This window comes from Bos mutus, chromosome 22 (genome assembly GCF_027580195.1).
Source record: "Bos mutus isolate GX-2022 chromosome 22, NWIPB_WYAK_1.1, whole genome shotgun sequence".
Classification (NCBI taxonomy): Eukaryota; Metazoa; Chordata; class Mammalia; order Artiodactyla; family Bovidae; genus Bos; species Bos mutus.
The window spans coordinates 70,833,667-70,856,435 of NC_091638.1; the positions used below are offsets into that span (position 1 = coordinate 70,833,667).

At 49.6% G+C, this 22,769-nt stretch overlaps 2 protein-coding genes and 1 non-coding gene across 5 annotated transcripts; 2 read left to right on the forward strand and 1 right to left on the reverse strand.

Annotated features, from left to right (window-relative positions):
• The first annotated feature begins 638 nt into the window (after positions 1-638).
• Positions 639-11,103, forward strand: TUT1 (terminal uridylyl transferase 1, U6 snRNA-specific). 3 transcript variants are annotated; one of them, XR_011461938.1, is made up of 10 exons: positions 639-795; positions 2,223-2,413; positions 5,119-5,434; positions 5,600-5,700; positions 6,553-7,022; positions 7,888-7,997; positions 8,145-8,255; positions 8,431-8,517; positions 8,888-10,148; positions 10,969-11,103. XR_011461938.1 is itself a non-coding variant. In XM_005904831.3 (9 exons), exons 1-9 carry the CDS (start codon positions 714-716, stop codon positions 10,033-10,035), a joined length of 2,616 nt encoding a protein of 871 aa, XP_005904893.2. In that variant the 5' UTR covers positions 639-713; the 3' UTR covers positions 10,036-10,877. The 3 variants fall into 3 exon arrangements, 2 of the variants coding, with proteins under 2 accessions (XP_005904893.2, XP_070215706.1); XM_005904831.3 differs by lacking the exon at positions 10,969-11,103 and having other exon boundaries at positions 8,888-10,877; XM_070359605.1 differs by lacking the exons at positions 639-795; positions 10,969-11,103 and having other exon boundaries at positions 2,272-2,413; positions 5,085-5,434; positions 8,888-10,877.
• On the reverse strand, positions 6,198-6,270 carry TRNAG-UCC (transfer RNA glycine (anticodon UCC)). Its single transcript has one exon. It is a non-coding gene; the product is annotated as a tRNA-Gly (tRNA).
• On the forward strand, positions 11,018-20,706 carry EEF1G (eukaryotic translation elongation factor 1 gamma). Its single transcript, XM_005904830.2, has 10 exons — positions 11,018-11,142; positions 12,231-12,389; positions 13,068-13,131; positions 13,288-13,430; positions 13,941-14,084; positions 16,601-16,730; positions 17,137-17,350; positions 19,862-20,034; positions 20,122-20,246; positions 20,469-20,706. Exons 1-10 carry the CDS (start codon positions 11,131-11,133, stop codon positions 20,625-20,627), a joined length of 1,323 nt encoding a protein of 440 aa, XP_005904892.2. The 5' UTR covers positions 11,018-11,130; the 3' UTR covers positions 20,628-20,706.
• The last annotated feature ends 2,063 nt before the right edge of the window (positions 20,707-22,769 follow it).

Genomic DNA, 22,769 nt, shown 5'->3' on the forward strand with positions numbered 1-22,769 from the left:
GTTCTAAAGGTGCGCGCGGGGAAGAGCTCCCCAATCAGGGCTAGGAAGCCGGCGCAGAACAGCATTCTGAGAAAGGACCGACGGTAGAGGAAAGAGGATAAGAGTCCTCAGAAGGTTTGGAGACTAGGAACAGCCCGGGCCTGAAGGACCCGCCTTTATCTACCAGGGAAATGGCAATCCAATCCCATGGACAGAGGAGCCTGGTAGGGTACAGTTCATGGGGTCGCAAAGAGTCGGACACGACTGAGCGACTTCACTTTTAAATATGGGGTTGAGGATACAGCCCCATGGGTCTCTACTGCCCCTCGAAGGAGGGCACAGCCTGCCCTAGGTCACCCAGCAAAGAAACCGCCGGCTGTCAAGGAGGGTGCCAGGCAAGAAACCCGGCTCAGACCTTGTGGCTGCCTTGTGAATATTCATGCTCTTGGGGCCAATCAACGTCTCAACCGCTCAGAGCACACCAATTGGCTTACCGCATGCAGATAAGCATCGTGGACAGTTTTCCAAAAGCTGGTAGAGACCTAACTCCGGCAGGACTCGGAACCCTGAGCCGAAAGAGCTCGGTTTTAGCAGGCGTGTACCGCGCGATTGACCGACGGCACGTCACTTCCTATTGGACCGGCGGAAGTTGCTTCCGAGAGCGTTGCCATTTGTAGGAGGGAGTTCCGGTCGTGGCTGAGGTGGATGCATATTGTTAGTACCGGAGAGTCACGATGGCTGCAGTGGATTCAGATATCGAGCCGCTGCCTCGTGGGGGTTTCCGCTGCCGCCTCTGCCACATCACTACAGCCAACCGTAAGCGGTGGCTACTCGGGGGGCGGTTTAGTTTTTGGGTCCTAGTGAAGATAGGGTTACAGGTCATAGTTCTTGCCAAGTCTGTTGGTAGGGTCTCACTTCCGTTTTCTCTCCGCCGTCCGGAGGGATTACAAAGTGGGGAGAGCCCCAGCACCTTACACCCCAGCGTCCCGGTATCTGAAAGCTCCACGACGGAAATTTCGTTATTTTATTCCCTCTTTAACTATCCAGCTCTAGGGCGGGGAGAGGGAATTTAGAGAGGTGAAGAAGCTCACAATCTAGAGATGGAGATAATTTTCTATACCCTCTGTTTGGAAAGCTGCAGGATCACAGAGAAGGTAGTAGGGAAAGGAGCCCTACAAGAGGAGCTCCCCAGAGATGGTGAAGTAGTATACTTCCAAGTATACATATTTGGAAGGTGGGTTTAGAAAAGGAGACCACGTCCTTTTATGACAGTGCGAGAGGCCCAGTGAAACCTCAGCTTCCACTTCTGAAGTCTGGAATCATAATCTCACCTAAACATCTTTCATTTTTCTTTTTCATTGTGAATGAAAAATGCCCTACCACTGCCCAGTAGGGCAAGCCAGAAATCCAGGGTAGTCTTCTCTGGCCCCACATAACACTTGGTGATGTCAAACAGCTGACTCAAAGGGAAAGAGAAAATTAAAAAGTCAGCTAAGTTTCTCCACATTCATCATGTCCCAGACTCGGGTGAAGTGCTATGTGTGAATAGTATCTATGTGGTAGGAAGTATTAATATCTCCATTTCATACCTGAGGAGACATGAATAGTGAGGTTAAGTTACTTGCCCAAGATTTCATACAGCTTGACAGAGCTAGGATTTGTTTCTTGGTAGTGTGACTTCTGATTCTGCCCTTGGAATCTCTGTATTATACTCAGAAATGAAAAGTGGGAGATAGTGTAGGGTCCTGATTTGTTTAGTTCACCTATGTATTGAAGTCAGGAGGAGAAAGGGACGACAGAGGATAAGATGGTTGGATGGCATTACTGACTCAATAGACATGAGTTTGAGCAAGCTCCAGGAGTTGGTGATGGGCAGGGAAGCCTGGCAATCCATGGTGTTGCAAAGAGTTGGACACGACTGAGCAACTGAACTGAACTGATATATGACCTAGATAAGTTACCTGTTAGTTTCTTTACCGTGTGCAGGTGTTGCTCTATCTTACACTTAAAGGTGGTTTAAGAAATACTTGTGTACAGCCAGTTCTCCTGGTGACCACTTAGAATGCACCGTACAGACAAATGGACAAGAGAGGAAGCTGAAAGGAGCCAGGACTTTGTTATTCAAAACTCACATTTTCAGCAGCTTGGAAGAATCACTAGGATCTAGGTATGCAGAGAACAAAGTCAGAGTAGGTACACTGAAGCGCGATTGAGATGCTTTTGTTTCACGCTTGTCTTTGCAGAACCCAGCCTTGATGCCCACCTGGGAGGCCGGAAGCACCGGCACCTGGTGGAACTACGAGCTACTCGAAAGGCCCAAGGACTTCGAAGCGTGTTTGTCAGTGGCTTTCCCCGGGATGTGGATTCTACTCAGCTCTCTGAGTACTTCCAGGCATTTGGACCTGTGGCCAGTGTTGTCATGGACAAGGACAAGGTAGAGTGAATGACTCTGGGGGTAAAGAATGAGTCACGTGTGCTGCACACTAGAAGAAACGAGGGAGAGAAACCAGCAGACTGTTTCTGCTGGTTCCTAATGTGACTTGACTTTGCTGGGCACTGCAGTACTTGGGGGCTAGTCCAGCTTTGTGTCTCTCACCCTCACCCCCGACCCCTGCTGGGATTTTATCAGTTTGTCAGACTTAGTCACTGGGGACCTTGTTGGTCATTTATTTATTCTATCAGTCTTTCATTTGCCAAATATTTGTTAATTGCTAATTTTGCACTAGGCTTCCCTGTCAGGGAACTAAGATCTTGGGCAAGTTACTTAACCTTGCTATTCATGTCTCCTCAGATACAAAATGGAGATAATAATAGTACCTACCGGGCATGCATGCTCAGTTGCCTCAGTCATGTCCGACTCTGTGACCCAATGGACTGTAGCCTGCCAAACTCCTCTGTCCATGGGATTCTCCAGGCAAGAATAGTGGAGTGGGTTACCATGCTCTCCTCCAGGGGATCTTTCCAATCCAGGGATCGAACCCCCATCTGCATCTTCTGCATTGGAGGTAGATTCTTTACTGCTGAGCCACCGGGGAAGCCTTAGTACCTACCACATAGATATTCATATATAACACTTGGCTGTGAGTCTGGTACATAGTGAATGTGGGAAAACTTAGCTAATTTTTTAAAGAACTTTATTTTTGGCTGAGCTAGGTCTTCATTGCTGTGCATGGCTTTCTCTAGATTTGGTGAGCGGGGGCTGCCCTTCATTGCAGTGCACGGGCTTCTCTTGTTATGGGGCACAGGCTGTAGGGCACGGGCTTCAGTAGTTGCAGCACACGGGCTCGGTAGTTGTGGCACACAGACTTAGTTGCTCCATGGCACGTGAAATCTTCCCAGACCAATGCATGTCCCCTGCCTTGGCAGGTGATCTTTACCATTGAGCCACCAGGGAAGCCCTTTAGGGTGTTCTATATAAAAGGTCATGTCACCTGAAAATAGTGATAGTTTTGCTTTTCCTTCCCAATCTGATGCCCTGTATTTCTTTTTCTTGCCTAGTGGTTCTGGCTGGGACTGTGCTAAATAAGAGTGGTGAGAATGAACATCCTTGCTCCCAATTTTAAAGGAATAGCTCTCAATTTTTTACTATTGAGAATGATGTTTACTGTGGGTTTGTCATATATGACTTTTATTATGTTGAAGTACATTCCTTCTATGCCTGTTTTATTGTTTTTATCATAAATGAATGCTGAATCTTGTCATATGCTTTCTCCTGCATCTATTGAGATGATCATATTTTTATTCTTCAGTTTGTTGAAGTATGTGTCATGTTGATTGATTCATGGATGTTAAACCATCCCTTCATCCCTGAAATAAACCCCACTTGATTGTGGTGTATGATCCTTTTAATGTATTATTGTATTGGATTTGTTAATACTTTTTTGAGAATTTTTGCATCTGTGTTCCCCAGAGATAATGGCCTGTAGTTTTCTTTTTTTTGTATTGTCTCTATCTGGTTTTTATATTGGTGACATTGACTTTGTAAAAATAAGTTAGGAAGTGTTCTCTCCTCTTCAATTTTTTGGAGTAGTTTGAGAAGGATAGGCATTAAATTTTTGATGATCCTAGACTTTTGTTTTTTGGGAAATTTTTTGATTACTTTTTCAGTCTCTGTACTAATGATCAGTATTCAGATTTTCCATTTCTTCCTGATTCAGTCTTGGAAGGTTGTATGATTCTAAGAATTTGTCCCTTTCTCTAGGTTGTCCAGTTTGTTGGTGTATGGGTGTTCATGCTCATAATATTCTCTTGCCTTTTGTATTTCTGTGGTATCCACTGTTATTTCTCTTCTTTCTTTTCTGATTTTATTTATCAGAGCCTTTGCTCTTTTTTTCTTAGTGAGTCTAGCTAAAGTTTTGTCACAGTACCACACTGTCTTAATTACTACAGAGGGCTCCTTTTTATAAGCAGAATGAGGTTCTAACTTTACCACTGAAGAGAATGTAAAAGAATATGGAATGGGAACTTCCGTGGTGGTCTAGTGGCTAAGACTGTGCTCCCAATGCAGAGGGCTTGGGTTCAATCCCTGGTCAGGAGACCAGGTCCCACATGCCATACATAAGACCCAGTGCAGCCAAATAAATAAATTAATTAAAAAAGAATATGGACTTAAAACAAGAAACAGGGTTTATGTGTTTATGTTTACACCTAACACAGTGATCATTACATGGATTCTTAATGTTAAAAGAATCTAATTAAAGCAGGAAAAGTTAGGGGATGAGTTTAGTGTAACCAGTGAAATGTCATTGGGATGACTGGGGTTTGATGAAATAAGTAAAATGAAGTTTTTCAGATGCAGGGTTGGTGAGAATAAAATGTGTGCAATTTGAGTGAGAGAGATAATTGCTTTTCTAAATATGTTCCCCAGCAGGAATTCCCTGGTGGTCCAGTGGTTTAAACTCTGCACTTTCACTGCCGAGGGCAAGGGTTCAGTCTCTGGTTGGGGAATTAAGATTCCATAAGCCTTATGTCACAGCTAAAAAATAAATAAATATGTTCCTTGATGTCCTGGAAATAGGAAGCAAATATTTCCAATTTATAGTGTGGTCCCCATTTTGAAGAGTCCCACCTACTGTTAGACCACATGTTTGGATTCTTGGTTCCAGAACTGTCGTCATTGTCCCTGTGGTGGTTTGACAGGGTGTGTTTGCCATCGTGGAGATGGGGGACCTGGGTGCCCGGGAAGCTGTTTTGTCACAGCCCCAGCACAGCCTGGGAGGACGTCGCCTGAGGGTCCGGCCACGGGAGCAGAAAGAGTTCCAGAGCCCAGCCTCCAGGTCCCCCAAAAGAGTGGCCCCCGACAGTCACCAGCTGATCAAAGCACTCGCCGAGGCCCCGGACGTGGAGGCACAAATGGTGAAGCTCGTGGGGCTGAGGGAGCTCTCCGAGGCTGAGCGGCAGCTTCGGAGCCTTGTGGTGGCCCTAATGCAGGAAGTCTTCGCAGAGTTCTTCCCTGGTGAGTCACTGCCCTGCTCTGTCTGAGCCCTCTGTGTCTGCATCCCAGCCTCCCTCAGCTAGTGGTGTTCACTTGCTTGCTTTTCCATCCTTGTGCCACGTTATGTTCTTCTACCACTTATTCCCTGCAGTGTCTCTTGACCTTTATTCTCTTCTCGGCACCCAGGCTGTGTGGTCCATCCTTTTGGCTCCTCCATAAACAGCTTTGACGTCCATGGCTGTGATCTCGACCTCTTCCTGGATCTGGGGGACTTGGACGAGCCCCAGGTATGTGACCGTGGAGGCAGCTGTGAAGAGTTAGTGGGAATGGTCGTATGATGCTGGGCGATCCCTTGACCTCTCATGCCTTAGTTGCTGTCTGTAAAATGGGGATAATAGGACCTGCCTGAAAGGGTTATTATGATTGGATAAACATGGATGTGATTGGATAGGATAAAATGAAGCGACATGGAATAGGTGACATTTGTAACAGGGGAAAAAAATTTCAAAATGGCAGTAATATCTTACTGGAAGAGAGATATATATATGAAATGACACACAATAGTGGATTATGTTTTTGCTTATCTGTGATTTGTAACATCTAATGTACAGTTTCTGCCTTGGGAGTAGGAAAGGGTTATTATTTTTTAAATAAACTATTTTTTAGAACTGTTTTAGATTCATAGCAAAATTGAGCAGGAAGTATAGAATTCCCATGTATCTCTTCCCTGCAAAAGGTTGTTTTTATTTTTTTTGACTGTACCATGCAACTTGCAAGATCTTAATTCCCTGACCAGGAATCAAACCTATGCCCCCTGCAGTGGAAGTGCAGAGTCCTAACCACTGGACCACCAGGGAATTCCTCCTTTAGTCTTATTCAGTCTGAAATAGTTCCTCTACCTTTTTTTGCTTTTCCTGACTGTAATATTTTTGTAAAATGTAGACTGTTTATTTTATGGCATTAAAAGGTTAATTTTAAAAAAGGCTTGTAAGGATTAAAAGAGTTAGTACTTTTATAATAAAGCCTTTAGAATAGGGCCCAGCCCATAATAAATTGTAATAGATATATCTTAGAGATGGAATGTTCCTCAGTTAGGGGGCAGCAGGAAAGACAGTTACTCAGCCCATTTCCATCCACAGCCAGCCCCAAAGGCTCCAGAATCTCCCTCCTTGGACTCAGCCCTGGCATCCCCACTGGATCCTCAAGCCCTGGCCTGCACCCCAGCCTCCCCTCCAGACTCACAGCCTCCAGCTTCTCCTCAAGACTCGGAAGCCCTGGACTTTGAAGCCCCTTCCTCCTCACTGGCACCTCGGACTCCAGACTCTGCTTTGGCCTCTGAGACCCTCGCCTCTCCCCAGTCCCTGCCTCCAGCCTCGCCGCTGCAGGAGGACCAGGGAGACGGGGACCAGGGGAAGGCGGTGGAACTGGCAGAGGCCCTGAAGGGGGAGAAAGCAGAAGGGGGAGCCATGCTGGAGCTGGTGGGATCCATCCTTCGGGGCTGTGTTCCTGGAGTGTACCGAGTCCAAACCGTGCCCTCTGCCCGGCGCCCTGTGGTCAAGTTCTGCCATCGGCCTTCAGGTCTCCATGGTGACATCTCCCTCAGTAACCGGTACCTTTGAGGTGGTGGGGGAAGGCCAGCTGGTACTCTGGGGAGGCCTGGTACTCAAGGCCAGCCTTGAGGTTGTCCTTACTTAGTCCTGTCTCTCTTTCTGACACTTATCTCATGTCTGGCTTTCATTTCAATGTTTAGAAAGTATGTTTCTTGGAATACTGATTTTAAGGACTTAGGAAAGAGTTCCTAAATTGAGTTGGTTGAATAAGTTTGGGAAATGCTAAGTTAACACAGGCCAGTTTCTCCCTTCCCTCCTCTCCTACTTGCTCTTTCCTCCTTCTCACTCCCTGTCTTTGTTTCTTTGCCTAGTAAATGTTCTGATCAATCTTATTAATAACATGCTCTGTGACTCTCCAAGACATTTATAGGATGTAGTGTTTCCCAAACACATTTGATGTGTGTTTTTTTCTTTAAGAAGCAACATTCACTTTTTTTTTTAAATTATTTTCGGCTGCACTGGGTCTTCATTGCTTGCAAGGGCTTTCTCAAGTTGGGGTGAGCGGAGCTACTCTTTGTTGTGGTTTGTGGGGTTCTCTTGTTGTGGAGCACAGGCTCTAGGCACGAGGGCTTCAGTAGCTGTGACACAGGGGCTTCGTTGCTCCGAGGCATGTGGAATCTTCCCAGACCAGGGATTAAACCCATGTTCCCTGCATTGGCAGGCGGATTCTTACCGACTGTGCCACTAGGGACATCCCATTTGATGTTCTTTTGTACACACTCTATCCAGATCACGTCAGAGAAACACCTCGGGAAACCCTCTTTGGCCTTCTTCCAGCTGGCCGCCATTACACAAGTCTGGAATGAGAGCTGCGGGGGGTGACAAGCTCCTGAGCCCTGACACCCTGTGTGCCCTCTGTCTTAGGCTGGCCCTGCACAACTCCCGCTTCCTGAGTCTCTGCTCTGAGCTGGATGGGCGAGTACGGCCCCTTGTGTACACTCTGCGCTGCTGGGCTCAGGGTCGAGGGCTGTCAGGTGAGAATGAATCAGGACAGACCGGGGCCTGCGTTGGTGTCTGGGCAGAGGCAGGGATTCAGGGAGGGAAGGAAGCGGGGTTGAGAAAACTGCCAAGGAGGGGGTCAGAACTGCCTCTGATCTAACCAGAATTAATTATTTATGCAGGGAGTGGCCCACTTCTCAATAACTACGCCCTGACCTTGCTCGTGATCTATTTTCTTCAGACCAGGGACCCTCCTGTGTTGCCCACTGTGTCCCAGCTCACCCAGAAAGCAGGTATAGCAGCCCGGCCTTCACCCGCCCTATCTCCTGACCTTCATCTCTCTTCTTCATCTTAGACATACGGAGCTTCCTGGGAATGAGATCTCTGCTGTCACTACCATATCCACCCCCCAAGCCCCCACCCATCTTCCTGCTTTCAGGCTGAGCTTCAACTTTTTTACTTTCATAGGCGAACAGGTGGAGGTTGATGGCTGGGACTGTAGTTTCCCCAGAGATGCCTCAAGACTGGAGCCCAGCACCAATAAGGAGCCTCTGAGTGAGTCTGGGGAGCCTGAGAGAGGACTAACAAGTGGTGTTAATGACACAGTTATTGGCACACAGCAGCCTTGTGGGTTAGTTATCATTATTGCCGCTTGACAGATGAAGAAACTGTGCCTTGGAGTAATGAAGTGGCTTGCCCAAGGTTATACTGCTAGCAGGGGGAAGGGGGAGTATCTGGGGGGCACTGTGGGGAGAGAGGTTTGACCTCTTGTTTATTAGGATCAGAGGAGCCTGGCTCTGGCACTCCTCTGAGCCACTTGGGAGGGAAAAGGCAAGTCCAGCTCAGGGAATGGCTGTGGCGCAAGGCTGATCTCAGTTCTGGCCTCTAAGGGACCCCTTTTCCCTGCTCTTCCTCTTTCCTCCAGGTTCCCTGCTGGCCCAGTTCTTCTCCTGCGTCTCTTGTTGGGATCTTCGTGGCTCCCTGCTGTCCCTGCGGGAGGGTCAGGCACTACCTGTGGCAGGGGGCCTGCCCTCTAATCTCTCAGAGGGCCTGCGCCTTGGCCCCATGAATCTCCAGGACCCCTTTGACCTGAGTCACAATGTGGCAGCCAACGTGACCAGCCGGGTGGCCGGGAGGCTACAGAACTGTTGCCGAGCGGCAGCCAATTACTGTCGAAGCCTCCAGTACCAGCGGCGGTCTTCCCGGGGTCGGGACTGGGGGCTGCTTCCCCTTCTGCAGCCCAGCTCCCCCAGCTCCATGCTCTCTGCAACACCTATCCCCTTACCCCCTGCTTCCTTCACCCAGCTCACTGCTGTGCTGGCCCAGGTGTTAAGGGAAGCCTTAGGGTGCCATATAGAACAGGGAACCAAGAGACTGCGGTCAGAGGGAGGTGGCCCTGGGGAGCCCCCCCAGGGAGGGACAAGCAAGAGAGCAAAACTAGATGGACAGAAAAAAAGCTGTGAGGAGGGGCCAGAGGAGCAGCAGGGATGTGCAGGGGAGCATGGTGAAGATGGCGTGGAAGAGATGGTCATAGAGGTTGGAGAGTCGGTGCAGGACTGGGTGATGCGGAGCCCTGGGCAGCGGGGGGAGCTGCCCCTGATGACCGGAAAGCATCTAGCCACCAGAGAAGAGGGGCAGTCAGGCACCGCAGCGCTGGCCAAGCAGGGGCCCAGAGGACCTGAGGCAGCCTGCGAAGCGTCTCAGGCCGAGGCCGAGAAGCGGGTGTCGCTCGCAGTGAGCTGGCGCTGCGCCTTGTGGCACCGTGTGTGGCAGGGGCGGAGGCGTGCCCGGAGACGCCTGCAGCAACAAATCAAGGAAGGAGGTGGATCTGGTGCTGGCTCGGGAGCAGAGTGGCTGGCAACTGAGGCTCAGGTCACCCGGGAGCTGCGGGGACTGAGCAGTACTGAACAGAGGCCAGAGGCTGAGCCACTCCTGACCTTCGTGGCATCCACCTCCCAGGCTGACCAGAGTCTCACTGTGACCCCACTCCAGGATTCTCAAGGCCTGTTCCCTGATCTCCATCATTTCTTACAGGTTTTCCTCCCTCAAGCACTTCGAAACCTGCTTAAGTGAAGATGGGAGCCCTGAAAGGCAATAAAGCTGCTAGTTTAATGAACACCAGTTCCCTCTATTTCCACCTGGTGATGATACTCCTTCCCCACTAAGTGCTTAGTGCAGCCTCAGAGGTACCTTGTCTTGTCACCCTAAAACAGGTCTGTCTCCCAGGCTGTTTCCTTTCATGCCCAGGGCAAGTGATTGGCACCTGGACCCCCTCAGTACTGAGTTCTGGAAAGATGGAGTGCTGGGTGGGTGGCTTGAGCTGCACCTGGGAAGAACCGTTTCCTTCCTCATTTACATTACTACCCAGATTATGAATGGTGACGGGGCTTGAAATTTGGGTTCAGGGTTATAAGTCCATTCTCTTCATATTGGGTAAAAAATGTTCAGATCTGAGCACAGGTAAAGGACAACCCCTCATTTGAACTGTCAGCCCCTCCAGGGTGACAGGACTTGGCTGTGTTCTTCCTCAGTCCCTCCTCTGTTGCGGGTCCCGGAAGAGTGCCTCTTCTCTTATTAACAGCATCTCTGAGCTGCAAAGTGGTTTAATGAAAAAAGCCTCACTTTTACGGAGGGTTTCAGACCTGGGCTTGGGTTAGATGTACAATCTCTCCTCTAGAAAGCTTGAACAAAAGGAGCGTGGGACTCCGTCATCTCCACGCAGTTGCCACCCCAATGATCGTCACACGACCAAGATGTGGGTCTGGCACGACCTCTACCAAATCACCATGGGGCAGGCGACCCGGAGGGAAACGCCTCTGGTGCCCCGCGAGATGCCGAGTTGGCAGCTCTGCCACGTAGCAGCAAGGGGCGGCTTTCCAGCCAGGACTCAGCGTCTCCGCGCGGTCTACCTCCACGTCCGGACTCGGATTGGTCATCCCCCAGTGCGCCGGCGCGAGTTTTTTCCGCGCTGGCCAGCAGGCCCCACCCACTTCTTTTTCCATTCAGCTGCTGCGGGATACCGAACTGTCGTGCGTAAGCCTTCTATGCCGTCCTCGCTTTCCGGCTGCTGTTTCTCCACGGCTCTCCCCTTCCCTCCTCCCTTCTCTCCCTGACGGCTTACTTTGCGGCAGCGCGGAGAGCCCCACCCCCTTTCTCTGCGGAATCACCATGGCGGCTGGGGTAAGTTTGCCGGCTCCGGCGATCCAGGTCACCCTATCCGACGCCATCCTCTGCCCGAGCGGGCTCAGCCGGCGTCAGAGGGGTTCTGCAGCTGAGTTGGGAACTGATCCGGGGTTTAGAGATCGTACTGTTCGAGAGTAGGGCCTCCAGGCCCCAGAGGGGAACTGAGGCTAGGGCTCTGGGAGGCCGAAGAGGTGAAAGGGTCTGGAGTAAAGGAGAAAACGGATGCCAGATTCTGGCAGTCTGGAGCTTGATAAAGCAGTTCGGGTTCATTGCCGCCTCGAGACGTGGGATCCGGGCAGGTTGGCAAAACTTTTGCGACCGTTTTGTGGGGCAACAGGAGGGACAGGGCGAAGAGGAGGGTCTTTATGGGCAGGTACGGCTGGCCACGGTTAAGGGTGGTCCGGCGGGGAGGTTTGGGAGCGAGAAGAGTCTCCGGACAGGGAAGTCAGGCCAATTGGACCTCTCTGGCCAGGTTAATAGAAGAGGAGAAGGCAACCCGGAGAACTCACTGCGGGACAGGACCGAAGAGATGGAATGCGTGACAAGAAATGAAAGGGTTTTTAGGGAGACCGAGTTGATTTAAGATGCCATTCGGTTCCCGTGGCTATTTGGAGGGGGCTCCGAAATGTCTTGGTCGATGTGTGTGTCTTGGAAACAAGGGTAATACTTCTGAAGGGTGAGCGGCTCAGCAGTAGAGTAGTGAGGCACTCGGGAACCATGAATGAATGAACAAGGGCTCTGGGAAGGGAGGGCTGTGTATTTGTCGGCAGATGGAGTCTGAGGGACTTAGAAGTTCTGTATTTCTTGGAAATATATTTGAGGGGAAGAGAATGCTTCTAGAGACGTCCTTAGAGAAGGTCAAATCTGTCAACAAGCTTTATTTAGCAGTCGGTGTGTAGTTCTGTCCTCGGTATTTCAGGGGACTCTGGTTACACTTGACAGCAGCCACGGAAGAACTAACTTGGTTCACCAGAGGGAGTGAGGTGAAACGGATCGGGGTTACTCAGGGAAGTCATTCCCTGGAAACATTTAGGACTGGGACCCTTCTAGTCATTAATGTGTTATTCCCCATCTTTTCCCCACAGACCCTGTACACATATCCTGAAAACTGGAGGGCCTTCAAGGCCCTCATTGCCGCTCAGTACAGCGGGGCTCAGGTCCGCGTGCTCTCCGCACCACCCCACTTCCATTTTGGCCAAACCAACCGCACCCCCGAATTTCTCCGTAAATTTCCTGCTGGCAAGGTGAGTAGGGAAGTGGAAGAGGGGCCTTTGGTCCTGAGAACCCAAGGAAAACGGAGAAACCATCACTCTGAAAATGGCTTCCATCTTTAAACGGGATCTTTTCATGTTATTTTTTTTCCCTACACTTCAGAGACTTAAAAAAAAAACTTTTTATTTTGAGATAATGGTGATTTATTTGTAGTAAAAAATAGTACAGAATTCTTCAGTGATTTCCTGTAAAAGACAAGCTTCGAGGCAGACTGAATGGATTTTGACTGATTTCAGTGCAAATGTCAATAGGTCAGATATCTGCTGTGAGTGAAATTCTTGCCCCAAGAGGCTTACGGAGGTAGATAAATAACCATGCTAAGTCAAGTCCAGTGGAGTAGTACGTGGTAATGCTCTGGATAATATAGACAGCAGTAGAGGACTTGGTTTCTTGCTTTTTGCTTATTTGATTGAGGAATTATGTACAAATATCTAATAATATCTAAATTTGGGGGGTTTCTTATGTGAGTTCACATTGTAGGGGGTAGCAAGTTAGTCATGTAGTTTTGGTTCTTGAGTTTTAGATACTAAAGAGTTCGGTTAGCAAGGGATATTAGCCTTATATAAAAACTTCTATTCAAAACAGTTGCCTCCTGGACTTGACTAGTGAGAAACTGCTGTGTATTTTACTTTTGACTATTTTGTCACCAGGTTCCAGCCTTTGAGGGTGACGATGGATTCTGTGTGTTCGAGAGCAATGCCATTGCCTACTATGGTAATCTGCAGTGGCTGTGGGAGTGGGAGGATCTGGAGGTGGTGAGGCGTGGGGGAGGGTGGGGGAGCTGGAGTGGACAAAAAGAGGAATTTCCAGGCACCTGGACTGGTCTTGGCATAACCCCAGAGTTCTGACCTTCATGTTCTGCCTCTGCAGTGAGCAACGAGGAGCTGCGGGGAAGTACTCCCGAGGCAGCAGCACAGGTGGTGCAGTGGGTGAGCTTTGCTGATAGCGACATAGTGCCACCGGCCAGCACCTGGGTGTTCCCTACCTTGGGCATCATGCACCACAACAAGCAGGTGAGCCTTGGAGCTTGGGGGAGACCACAGGCTGGGGTGGCATCAGCTTCCTGAGCATCTGGGAGGAAGGAATAGGAAGGGCGATGCCAAGAACACCTAAATAGTTAAAACCTAATCTTTGGGATGTAAGCTGGGAGTGCTGGGGAGCGCTGGGCCGTTGATGGTAGCTGGACTCTTTGTCTAACAGACCCAGTGGAGGTGGGAGGTCTGAGTGGACAGACTAGAGATTTCTGCTGTAAAAAGATTGTATCAGATGGTAAGGGAGTATAGTTAGACCAGATGACCTCTAAGGTGACTTCTAAAATTCAAAGACGTATGACTATGATTAGTACAGTTTGCAATGAAGCCAGACTGCACCCTGAAGAAATTTAACATTGAGAGCTTCATTTGTGATACATTTGCAGCGAGCCAGGACTCAGTGGAATAGCTATTTTGGTTCTGTTATTGGGGGAGAAGGGCAGGGACAGGGCTTGCTACCCACTGCTGAGTCTGATCATTTTAAATCAATAGGCCACAGAGAATGCAAAGGAGGAGGTGAGGCGAATTCTGGGGCTGCTGGATGCTCACTTGAAGACGAGAACTTTTCTGGTGGGCGAACGCGTGACGCTGGCTGACATCACAGTTGTCTGCACCCTGTTGTGGCTTTACAAACAGGTGAAATTTATAAAGAATCTGGGTCTGGAGTGGGTAGGTGAGGGTTAGAAACAAAGTGACAAGTCTGCCAGGTTGCCTGTATTTTGCTGATGTGAGAGGGTCTGAGGTAACAGCTAGTCCTTTTTTTTAAGTATTTGTTTATTTATCTAATTGTGCTACATGTTAGCTGGGCATGCAGGATCTTTTTTTAATAGCTGTACTGGGTCTTCATTGCCTCCTGGGCTTTTCTCTAGCTGCGATGAGTGGGGGATCCTCTGCGTCATGGTGTGCAAGCCTCTCATAGCAGCGACTTCTCTTGTTGCGGCACGCAGGCTCTAGGGTGTGGGCTTCAGTAGTTGTAGCTTCCAGGCTCTAGAATAGTTGTAGCACAAGGGTATAGTTGTTCCGTGGCATGTGGGATCTTCGTGGATCAGGGCTTGAACTCTTGTGTCCTGCATTGGCAGGTGGATTCTTTACCACTGAGCCACCAGGGCAGCCCCATCAGCTAGTCTTAATTGAGGACCGCTGTTACTGGGAAACCGGGCTTGCCTCTTGAGGGGCGTTGAGCCAAAAAACTACCAGGCCAGAGATCAGGATAAAGAAGGATTTATTATTATTGCTTGTAGCAGGTAAGGAAAACACCAAGCATCTATCCTAACAGCAAAATTGGAAGTTTCAAGCTAAGGTGAAGGAAATGGAAACCCCCAATATTCTTGCCTGGGAAATCCCATGGACAGAGGAACCTGATGGGCTATAGTCCATAGGGTCATAAGACTCAAATGTGACTGAGCATGCACGCACACGCATTCTCATGAAGGGGTCTGGGTGGCTAATGGTTTGAACCTTAGTTGAAGTCATGAGGGTCAGAAAGTGCCATCATCATTGCCCCTTTGGTTCCAGTTGATCCGGTAGTTGAGGGCTTTAGGCTAATCTTATCACTGAAACAAGATTGGGAGTCTTCACTACTGATATAATATCTTTGCTGTTGTTAATTTTCTTTCTGTAGTTTTTTGTTCCTGTGATCTTTTATTCCTTTGATGGTTGATGGTTTAATCCCTAAGTTGTATCTGACTTTTGTGACCCCAGGGACTGTAGCCCACCAGGCTCCTTTGTCCATGGGATTCTCCAGGCAAGAATACTGGAGAGGGTTGCCATTCCCTTCTCCAGGATATCTTCCCGACCCAGGGATTGAACCCTCGTCTCGTGTGGCTCCTGCATTGCAGGCGAATTCTTTACCATTTAAGCCACCAGGGAAGCCCTTAAGATCATTCATTACTATAACGTGTTCAAAGACAAGTATTATAGCCAGGTTCAGGTCACAGAATGGCTTAGGCCAAAAATGACTTCTGTTATGTCGAGAAAGTCATGCCTGGTTCTCTTTTAACGTGGACCCCCAACCCCATCTTCTTACATCGCAACTGCTTCCCCTCCTGAGAAGTTCGGTATTCTTCTGTCGCCCGTAATTTCCGTTTGGCAGCTGTTATGTATAGTTTGTTCCCATGTTTCTAGGGCAGCCTGTTTGTGTTTAGTTGTGAAGACAGAGTTGGGGTTGGGGCTTCAGCATTAGGATCTTTGGAGGCAGAACTTGGAATAGTTCTTGGCTTCAGTACTCATTGGCTGTTGAGGGAGGTGGGTGTTGGAGGGGGCTGTGTGTGTGAATTCCATTAGTCTTTTTCTCCGCATGGAATCTGTAAAACTAAGGTAGTAATAATCACCATTGAGGTTACTGGTTTAAAGATGGCGGCATATTGCTGGTTCTAAACAGCAGTCCTTGAACCGATGCTGGTCCAGAAGAGTAATGTGATAACTGCAAAGAAACAAGCACCTACTCTTGTCAGAGCCTGTGCCAGGGCCTAACGGGGACCATCTTAGTGAGTCTTTGTATGTTGTGTGGGCGAGAGAAATGTAGCCCGCCAAGGACATGTAGCTTGAGAGTCGTGGGGCAGGATTTGAGAACCAGCCCTACAGAGGTGGTGGTGGCGTGGCCCTGATTGCATTGTTTTCCCTCTGATCTTGGTAAATGGAAACAACGGTGAATGAATTTTTCATGAAGCTGAGTTTAAGGACTGTCGTTCTGAAATAAAACATTTTTTTTTGCTGTCAAATATTTACTTTCTGAACGTTGATGATACGTGTATTTCTCACGTATCACGCAGTTCATGTAGGTAGTTTTTGTTATTTATTTGGCAGAGGGAGTTGGTAGCCTTCTGTTGGTCCCAGCCTTTTCAGTTTTACTGACGCATGAAATTGTAGGTATGAAGTGGCTTTGTAAAAGGAGTAAGGGATGATTTCAGTATTCCTGCCAAGTCCATGCATAGTGAATGGACGGTGGGACCAGCATCCGTTAAACTGGATAGGGCTGCTAGAGAGAGACCAGTAAGGTAGGTGGGCATAGCCCTCCTGGGAAAGCTGGTGTCTGGGGGCTGAAAAGGAGCTGGAGCTTCAGTGTAGACAGAAGCATGGGGCTCTGGCTCTGGCTCAGACACATCAGGATGTTTCCTTCCACTGTCTTCATGTCCATTCTCGCATCCTGACAGGTTCTGGAGCCTTCTTTCCGCCAGGCCTTCCCTAATACCAACCGCTGGTTCCTCACCTGCATTAACCAGCCCCAGTTCCGGGCTGTCTTGGGAGAGGTGAAACTCTGTGAGAAAATGGCCCAGTTTGATGGTAAGTCTGAGGTCCGGGGACATACGGGCAGGATCAGGGGACTGGTTTGCTCAGTCTTAACCCCTTGATTTCCTGTCTGGGTTTTGGGTTATTGGACGCACAGAACATAGGGCATCGTGTGTAGTAGCTAATCTTGTGTGACACTCTTACACATTGTTAATTCTTACATACCCATATGCTGGCACTCTTTTGTGTTAACACGTAGAGTCCTGGTGTGCATGTATTAGTTGCTGAGGGTTGCAGTCTTGGTCAGGGATGTACAGTGAACTGGCGGCAGGCACTGTAGCATCTGGATCCCTTACTTGGCCCCCTAGCAGTTTTCCTCCCTTTACTATGCTTGTACCTGGTTTGGGAGGGATGTGGAAAGAGGCCAGACACTGACTTTTCTCCCTCTCTTTTGCACCAGCTAAAAAGTTTGCAGAGAGCCAGCCTAAAAAGGACACCCCACGGAAGGAGAAAGGTTCTCGAGAAGAGAAGCTGAAGCCCCAGGCGGAGCGGAAGGAGGGCAAAGAGGAGAAGAAGGCGGCTGCCCCCGCTCCTGAGGAGGAGCTGGATGAATGTGAGCAGGCGCTGGCTGCCGAGCCGAAGGCCAAGGATCCCTTTGCCCATCTGCCCAAGAGGTATGGATGTTGGAGGGCTTGGGATTTTAGGTTGTCCATACAAAATTGAGTTGCTTATCAACAACAGATGGGTGAATTTTCAAAAAGCAAGTTTCTAGTGCATCTGGTATATGAGAATATCAGAACTTCTTTCTAGCAAAGAAAGCAGACGGGCCCAGAATTCAGTGTGGAGGTGACTTGCTCGTGACTTGTTTGGTCTTGGGTGCACTTGTCGAGATTTGAGATGGCTGGGAACTGGTACATCGAGGGGTGCAGGAAGGGTGAAGATGCAGAGAGCGCCTGGCATCGGCTCTGCTGGGCTGGCTTTGCTGAGGCAGCAGACACCGCATCAGTAGCCTTTGATTGTCTTTTTGCTGCACCAGCCTGTATCAGAATTGCTCACTAAGAGAAAGAATGATGACTATGGCTATATAGTGCTTGTCTGGTTGTTTCCCAGACGAAGGGAGTTAAACCCCTCAAGGAGAAAGAGGCAGATGAGGTGGATGAGTGTGTAGGGTTCTTGGAAGAAAGAGTACAGTAGAGGGGAGATTTTTAGAATCATATCTTTCTTCAGCCACTGCTCTAAGTCACCTTATTAACGAGTTTCAAGCAATATGAGAAATGTCTTTTCTGTAGTCACATGACTTAGTTCTCTTTTCTGTTTTTCTTGCCCACTCACTCTGCCTTTCCCAAAGCCATCTGTCTTGTCGCTAGTTGGGCCTTTGGGATGCAGGATTGTTTGACCTCCCCATTTAGTAGTGCTTTGTATATGGGATGAAGGAGCACACACTGGTGGTGGGCATAAGAAGTATGTGTGGTTATAAGCGACAAGCATGGTACTGGATAGTTGCTGTAAGAAACCGCTGCTTTCCAATTTGGGGACCAACTTGGGCTGTAGCTGAGATATCTTCCTCCCAAGCATGAAGTGGTTCCATACAAGAGGTTCCTGACACAGCTGCTCTTTAAAGATGTGTTTCTGAACCGTTTAGCACAAGATCAGGTCAGGAGTGAGCAGCATTTTTGGTATGTGATAACCAACCCAAACTGTATATGCTGTTGTAACAGATAGCTGGAGACATTCACATATTTTGGGTCTGTACACTGGGCAGAAAATAAATCAGGCAGTAAACATTAATAAATCTTTATTGAACTGTGCGTTCTTTGTTACTGTTTTGGCATGTCTGTTCATACCTGTTGGTGGCATTACCATGGTGCTCTCCTGAGCTGCCCAAATGCTTTACCCCAGGATTCTTAAAGGGGGTGTCTTCAAAGAGATAAGACTCAAATGAGTCCAGAGTTAACTTCAGTTATTTTAAGGCCTTTCAGCTAACTTGTTTCAGGAGCTGTTTAGAGCCTGTGTTCAGTTTAGGAGGAGAAATGGACACATGGTCATGAATAATAAAGTTCAGGAGGAAGTGAAAGAAAACTCCCCAGCTCCACTTTCTGAGGTGGTTGAGGCAGTAAAGCTCCTCAGATGAGGTCTCTGATGTGCATTTGGGAAGACCCTAGGACCTCTGGTTAAAAGACAGTTCTTGGCTACATTGTAACAGTGAGCAAGTCACACTACTTAACCGTATTTGTTTATAAAAGGAGGGACGGTAACAGTCTCTGACTCTAGAAGTTTGTTGACTTATTTATACTAATAATTGAACAAGTTAAACATTAAGTATAACGGTGTTTAAGAGATTTATGTCACGTTCATGCAGTCGAAAATCATTTAGCCATTAAAACATTTGCAAGACATTCTCAGTAGCCAGGCAATGAACAAATTGTGTAAGGCACAGAGCTACATCTTTGGAACACCACCAGTGGGAAATACATTAAAATATTAAGGCATCACAAGTGATCTTCTTCAGTCAGCATCTGTTTTTATGATTGGAAAGGACAGAACGGAAGCCCTGCTCACCATGGTGGGAGACACCTCCTGTTCTGACGCTGGCATCCTTGGTGTCTGTCCCCTTGCTAGATTGCTTCAGAGACCACCTGGGGGGTTTTTAGCACCTGAACTTGTTTCTGGGCAGAGTAACTAAAGGACGCGGTTGTAGGATTTGGCATGGCGGCCCTTTGAAAACATTCATCTCTTACATTGCTGTCATATTATAGTGTGTGTAACCCGAAGAGGCCTGTGTGATGGGGGTGGGGGTGTGGGCAGCGACTTGGGTGAGTCAGGAACCAAGTGTGACTCATGGAGAGGAGCCCTGGGAGGGGCCAGACAGGAAAAAAGAGGAGTTCTCGCTGTGAGCCTCCACCAGGGGGCAGCAGCTCCCACATCTTTCTTGGGGCAGATGGCCCTGGGGCCCTCCTGGGCCCCACCCACCCCGGGCCTTGCATACCCTGGGCCTAGCTGCCCTGGCCCCCTCTCCTACCCCTCAGCTCTCCTCCCTTGAGGAGATATGCATCTGCCAGTCCAGTGACTTCCTGTAAAGCAGTATGTTGGAGTGAAACGCCCTTAGCTTCTTTCAGCCTGGCGACATCTGTTGCCTCAGTAGGACCTTCCCCACCTTGACTTCTTGCTTTATTCCCTCCGTGCAGTACCTTTGTGTTGGATGAATTTAAGCGCAAGTACTCCAACGAGGATACGCTCTCCGTGGCGCTGCCGTACTTTTGGGATCACTTTGATAAGGATGGCTGGTCCCTGTGGTACTCTGAGTATCGCTTCCCTGAAGAGCTCACCCAGACCTTCATGAGTTGCAACCTCATCACTGGTGAGAAGATGGCTCTGGGGGGAGGAAGGGAGGCCACGGTAGTGGGCGATGTGATTTCAAAGGCTGAATGTTCTTATTCCCCTTTAGGAATGTTCCAGCGATTGGACAAACTGAGGAAGAATGCCTTTGCCAGTGTCATTCTCTTTGGAACCAACAATAGCAGCTCCATTTCTGGGGTCTGGGTCTTTCGAGGCCAGGAGCTTGCTTTTCCGGTGAGGAAGGTGCAGGGAAGGTGGGGCAAGGATTTGGGAAATGCACTCATATTCCTGAGTCAGAGGGCGTCCTGGAGAGTTCAAGGAATGTGTCCATGAAAGAGCAGTCATGTTCACAGGCGTCCCGGGCTCTGATGATGGGTGTCTGAGCTGGAAGTAACAGGTATGGGACAGTGTCTGATAACCTGACCACATGCTTCTTACCTGACTTTTTCTCCCCAGCTGAGTCCAGATTGGCAGGTGGACTACGAGTCATACACATGGCGGAAACTGGATCCCGGCAGCGAGGAGACCCAGACGCTGGTTCGAGAATACTTTTGCTGGGAAGGGGCCTTCCAGCATGTGGGCAAAGCCTTCAATCAGGGCAAGATCTTCAAGTGAATACCTCTTGCCATCGCCCAGCTGCCTGCACCTGCCCTTCGGGGAGAATGGGGGTCATTAAAGGAAACTGAACATTGAACCCTTCCCTGTGCTGCCTCCTTTGTGGGTGATGGCTTCTTCAGAGGGGAGTAGATGTGTTGGAGCAGGGTTCTGTCTGTGCCTGCAGGACCTCCCTGCGCAGGAGAGAAGTCTTCAGAAGAGCAGAGAGGCCGCTCCTCAGTTTTTGTTCTACTGCGTTGCTTCTTCCATGATGACCATCTTCTAGCCTAGCTGGGAAAGATTGGATGTAGTTAGGAGGTGGTGACACGGGGCTTTGTAACTACCTAATTCCAGACCCTCCCCTGTGACGGGGGAGAGTACCTGCTGGTGGGGTGAGAGCGCAGCACGCACAGCCACTTAACATGACTCCCAGCAGCCATTCCCAAGGATCAGAGTTTTAACACTTCAGACCAACAAGACGAGGCACAGACTCCTTGGAACAGATAACTGGCCTATGGGCCCAACTTGGCAGCGGATCGTCTCTGGGGTATCCCTACTTTCTCACAAGGAAGTGGGGTTCCAAGATTTAAGTAACTTGCCTGTGATCACATGTCTTAGGTCGTGGAGGCAGAATTTTGAACCCAGTGGGTGTCCCTGGATCCTGTAGCATAAACACACCCTGCTGCTTCCTGGAATGTAGAGCAGTCATAAATGCCATTTAACAACCCTGCTCAGACCAGTGCTGGTTGGTTTTTTTTTTTTCCTTTGAGCTTAATTTTTATTACACCCTTTTCAGAGATAACTTGCCCTTCTCTGATGGTCTTTTCTGTCTTGTAAAAAGCCTTATGGATCTCCCTGTAAATTTAACAGCTCAGGTGAAGTTGGAAACCTGGTTTGGTTCACATTTTGAGGCATATGCAGAAAGTCTTGAGTCTGGTCTCCAGGTTATAGGTAACTGGTTATTTTTTCCATTCCTGTTAGTCCAGGCACAAAGAAGGGGATTCTTGGCTAGAGAGGGGAACACAGTGATCTCTCCTGGTACAGGTGGGTACCTGGTACAGGTGGGTATGGGCTGGTAGCTTTATAAGACCTTGACTGCAGTTGGGGTTCTGTGAATAAATGATTGGGAACGTTGTGATTTGGAATCCAGCTGGGTGGGGATGGGTTGATTCTTGCTCAGACTTTGCTCCCTGGTAGCTCTGTCTGGAGTTGGATCCAAACCTGCTACCTACCTGTCTTGCTTCTGAATATTCTGGGCTCCTCTAGGATAGGATCTAAGAGTGCTAGGTGCTGGCCAGGATGTGCCCTAGGCTGGTTGCTGGGGCCTCACAGAACCTGTCAGACCCCTCCCGGATTCCATTTCCCTCCACACCTCCTGCTCCTTGTCTTGTGTAATCTTCCCGACCTTCCTGGGTACCCTTAATCTTCCCAGGACCTTGGAGACTGAGGCAGGAGAAATCGAGCCGGGCAGGTAGGTTTGAAGGGTTAGCCTGAGAGGCCCAGGGGAAGCCGCGGCGGTTCCGCGGGGTGGGCCGCAGCTCGAGCTGCGGCGGGCCTGGCAGCCCACGTGGACAGCGGAGTTCTGGCGTGGGGGGCCTGGACCGCCTCCCAGCCTCCTTCGGAGACTGCAGGAAGAGTGACTCATCCACACGTCCTGCCTCCAGCGCCTCTAACTCGGGCGCTTTGGTGCCGGGAAGTACGGCCAGGTTGTCGGAGGCCAGGCCTGCGCTTGGGGGAGGGCCAGGACCCGCAAGCCAGAGGTGGGGTGGGAGGCCGAAGGGAGGGGGTTGTGGCCTCTAGAAGGCTTGCTGTTGGCCTCCCAGGGGGAGGCGGGGTGAGATGGGAGGGCCTCTACCCTGCAGGGGTGGGCTCGAAAGAGATGAACCGCAGGAGTTTCTAGCGGCAGATGTGGGGCGGGGTAAGGGGGAATACATCTGTAGCTAGTTCGGTCCCCACCCTGCCCCGGGGAGCCCTGAGTCACCTCACCGCCGCAGGCTGGGGACTCGCGCCCTAAAGGATCCAGCTGGGCGCCCCCCTCCCTCGTCCTCCGCGCTGCTGGCTGCAGCCCCGCCCCTTTCTCCGCCCCTCCCAGCGCGGGGCGTGGGCGCTCCCGGCCCGGCCCGGCCCGGCTCGCCACCAGCAGCCAGTGAGAGCTTGCGCGGT

Coding starts and splice junctions, on each gene's coding strand:
- TUT1 (XM_005904831.3), top strand. CDS start 714: ATGGCTGCAGTGGATTCAGATATCGAGCCGCTGCCTCGTGGGGGTTTC. Junction 796..2,222: donor CCACATCACTACAGCCAACC/GTAAGCGGTGGC, acceptor TTGTCTTTGCAG/AACCCAGCCTTGATGCCCAC. Junction 7,998..8,144: donor TCAGGGTCGAGGGCTGTCAG/GTGAGAATGAAT, acceptor TTATTTATGCAG/GGAGTGGCCCACTTCTCAAT.
- EEF1G (XM_005904830.2), top strand. Junction 13,132..13,287: donor CAATGCCATTGCCTACTATG/GTAATCTGCAGT, acceptor CTGCCTCTGCAG/TGAGCAACGAGGAGCTGCGG. Junction 20,035..20,121: donor GAGTTGCAACCTCATCACTG/GTGAGAAGATGG, acceptor ATTCCCCTTTAG/GAATGTTCCAGCGATTGGAC.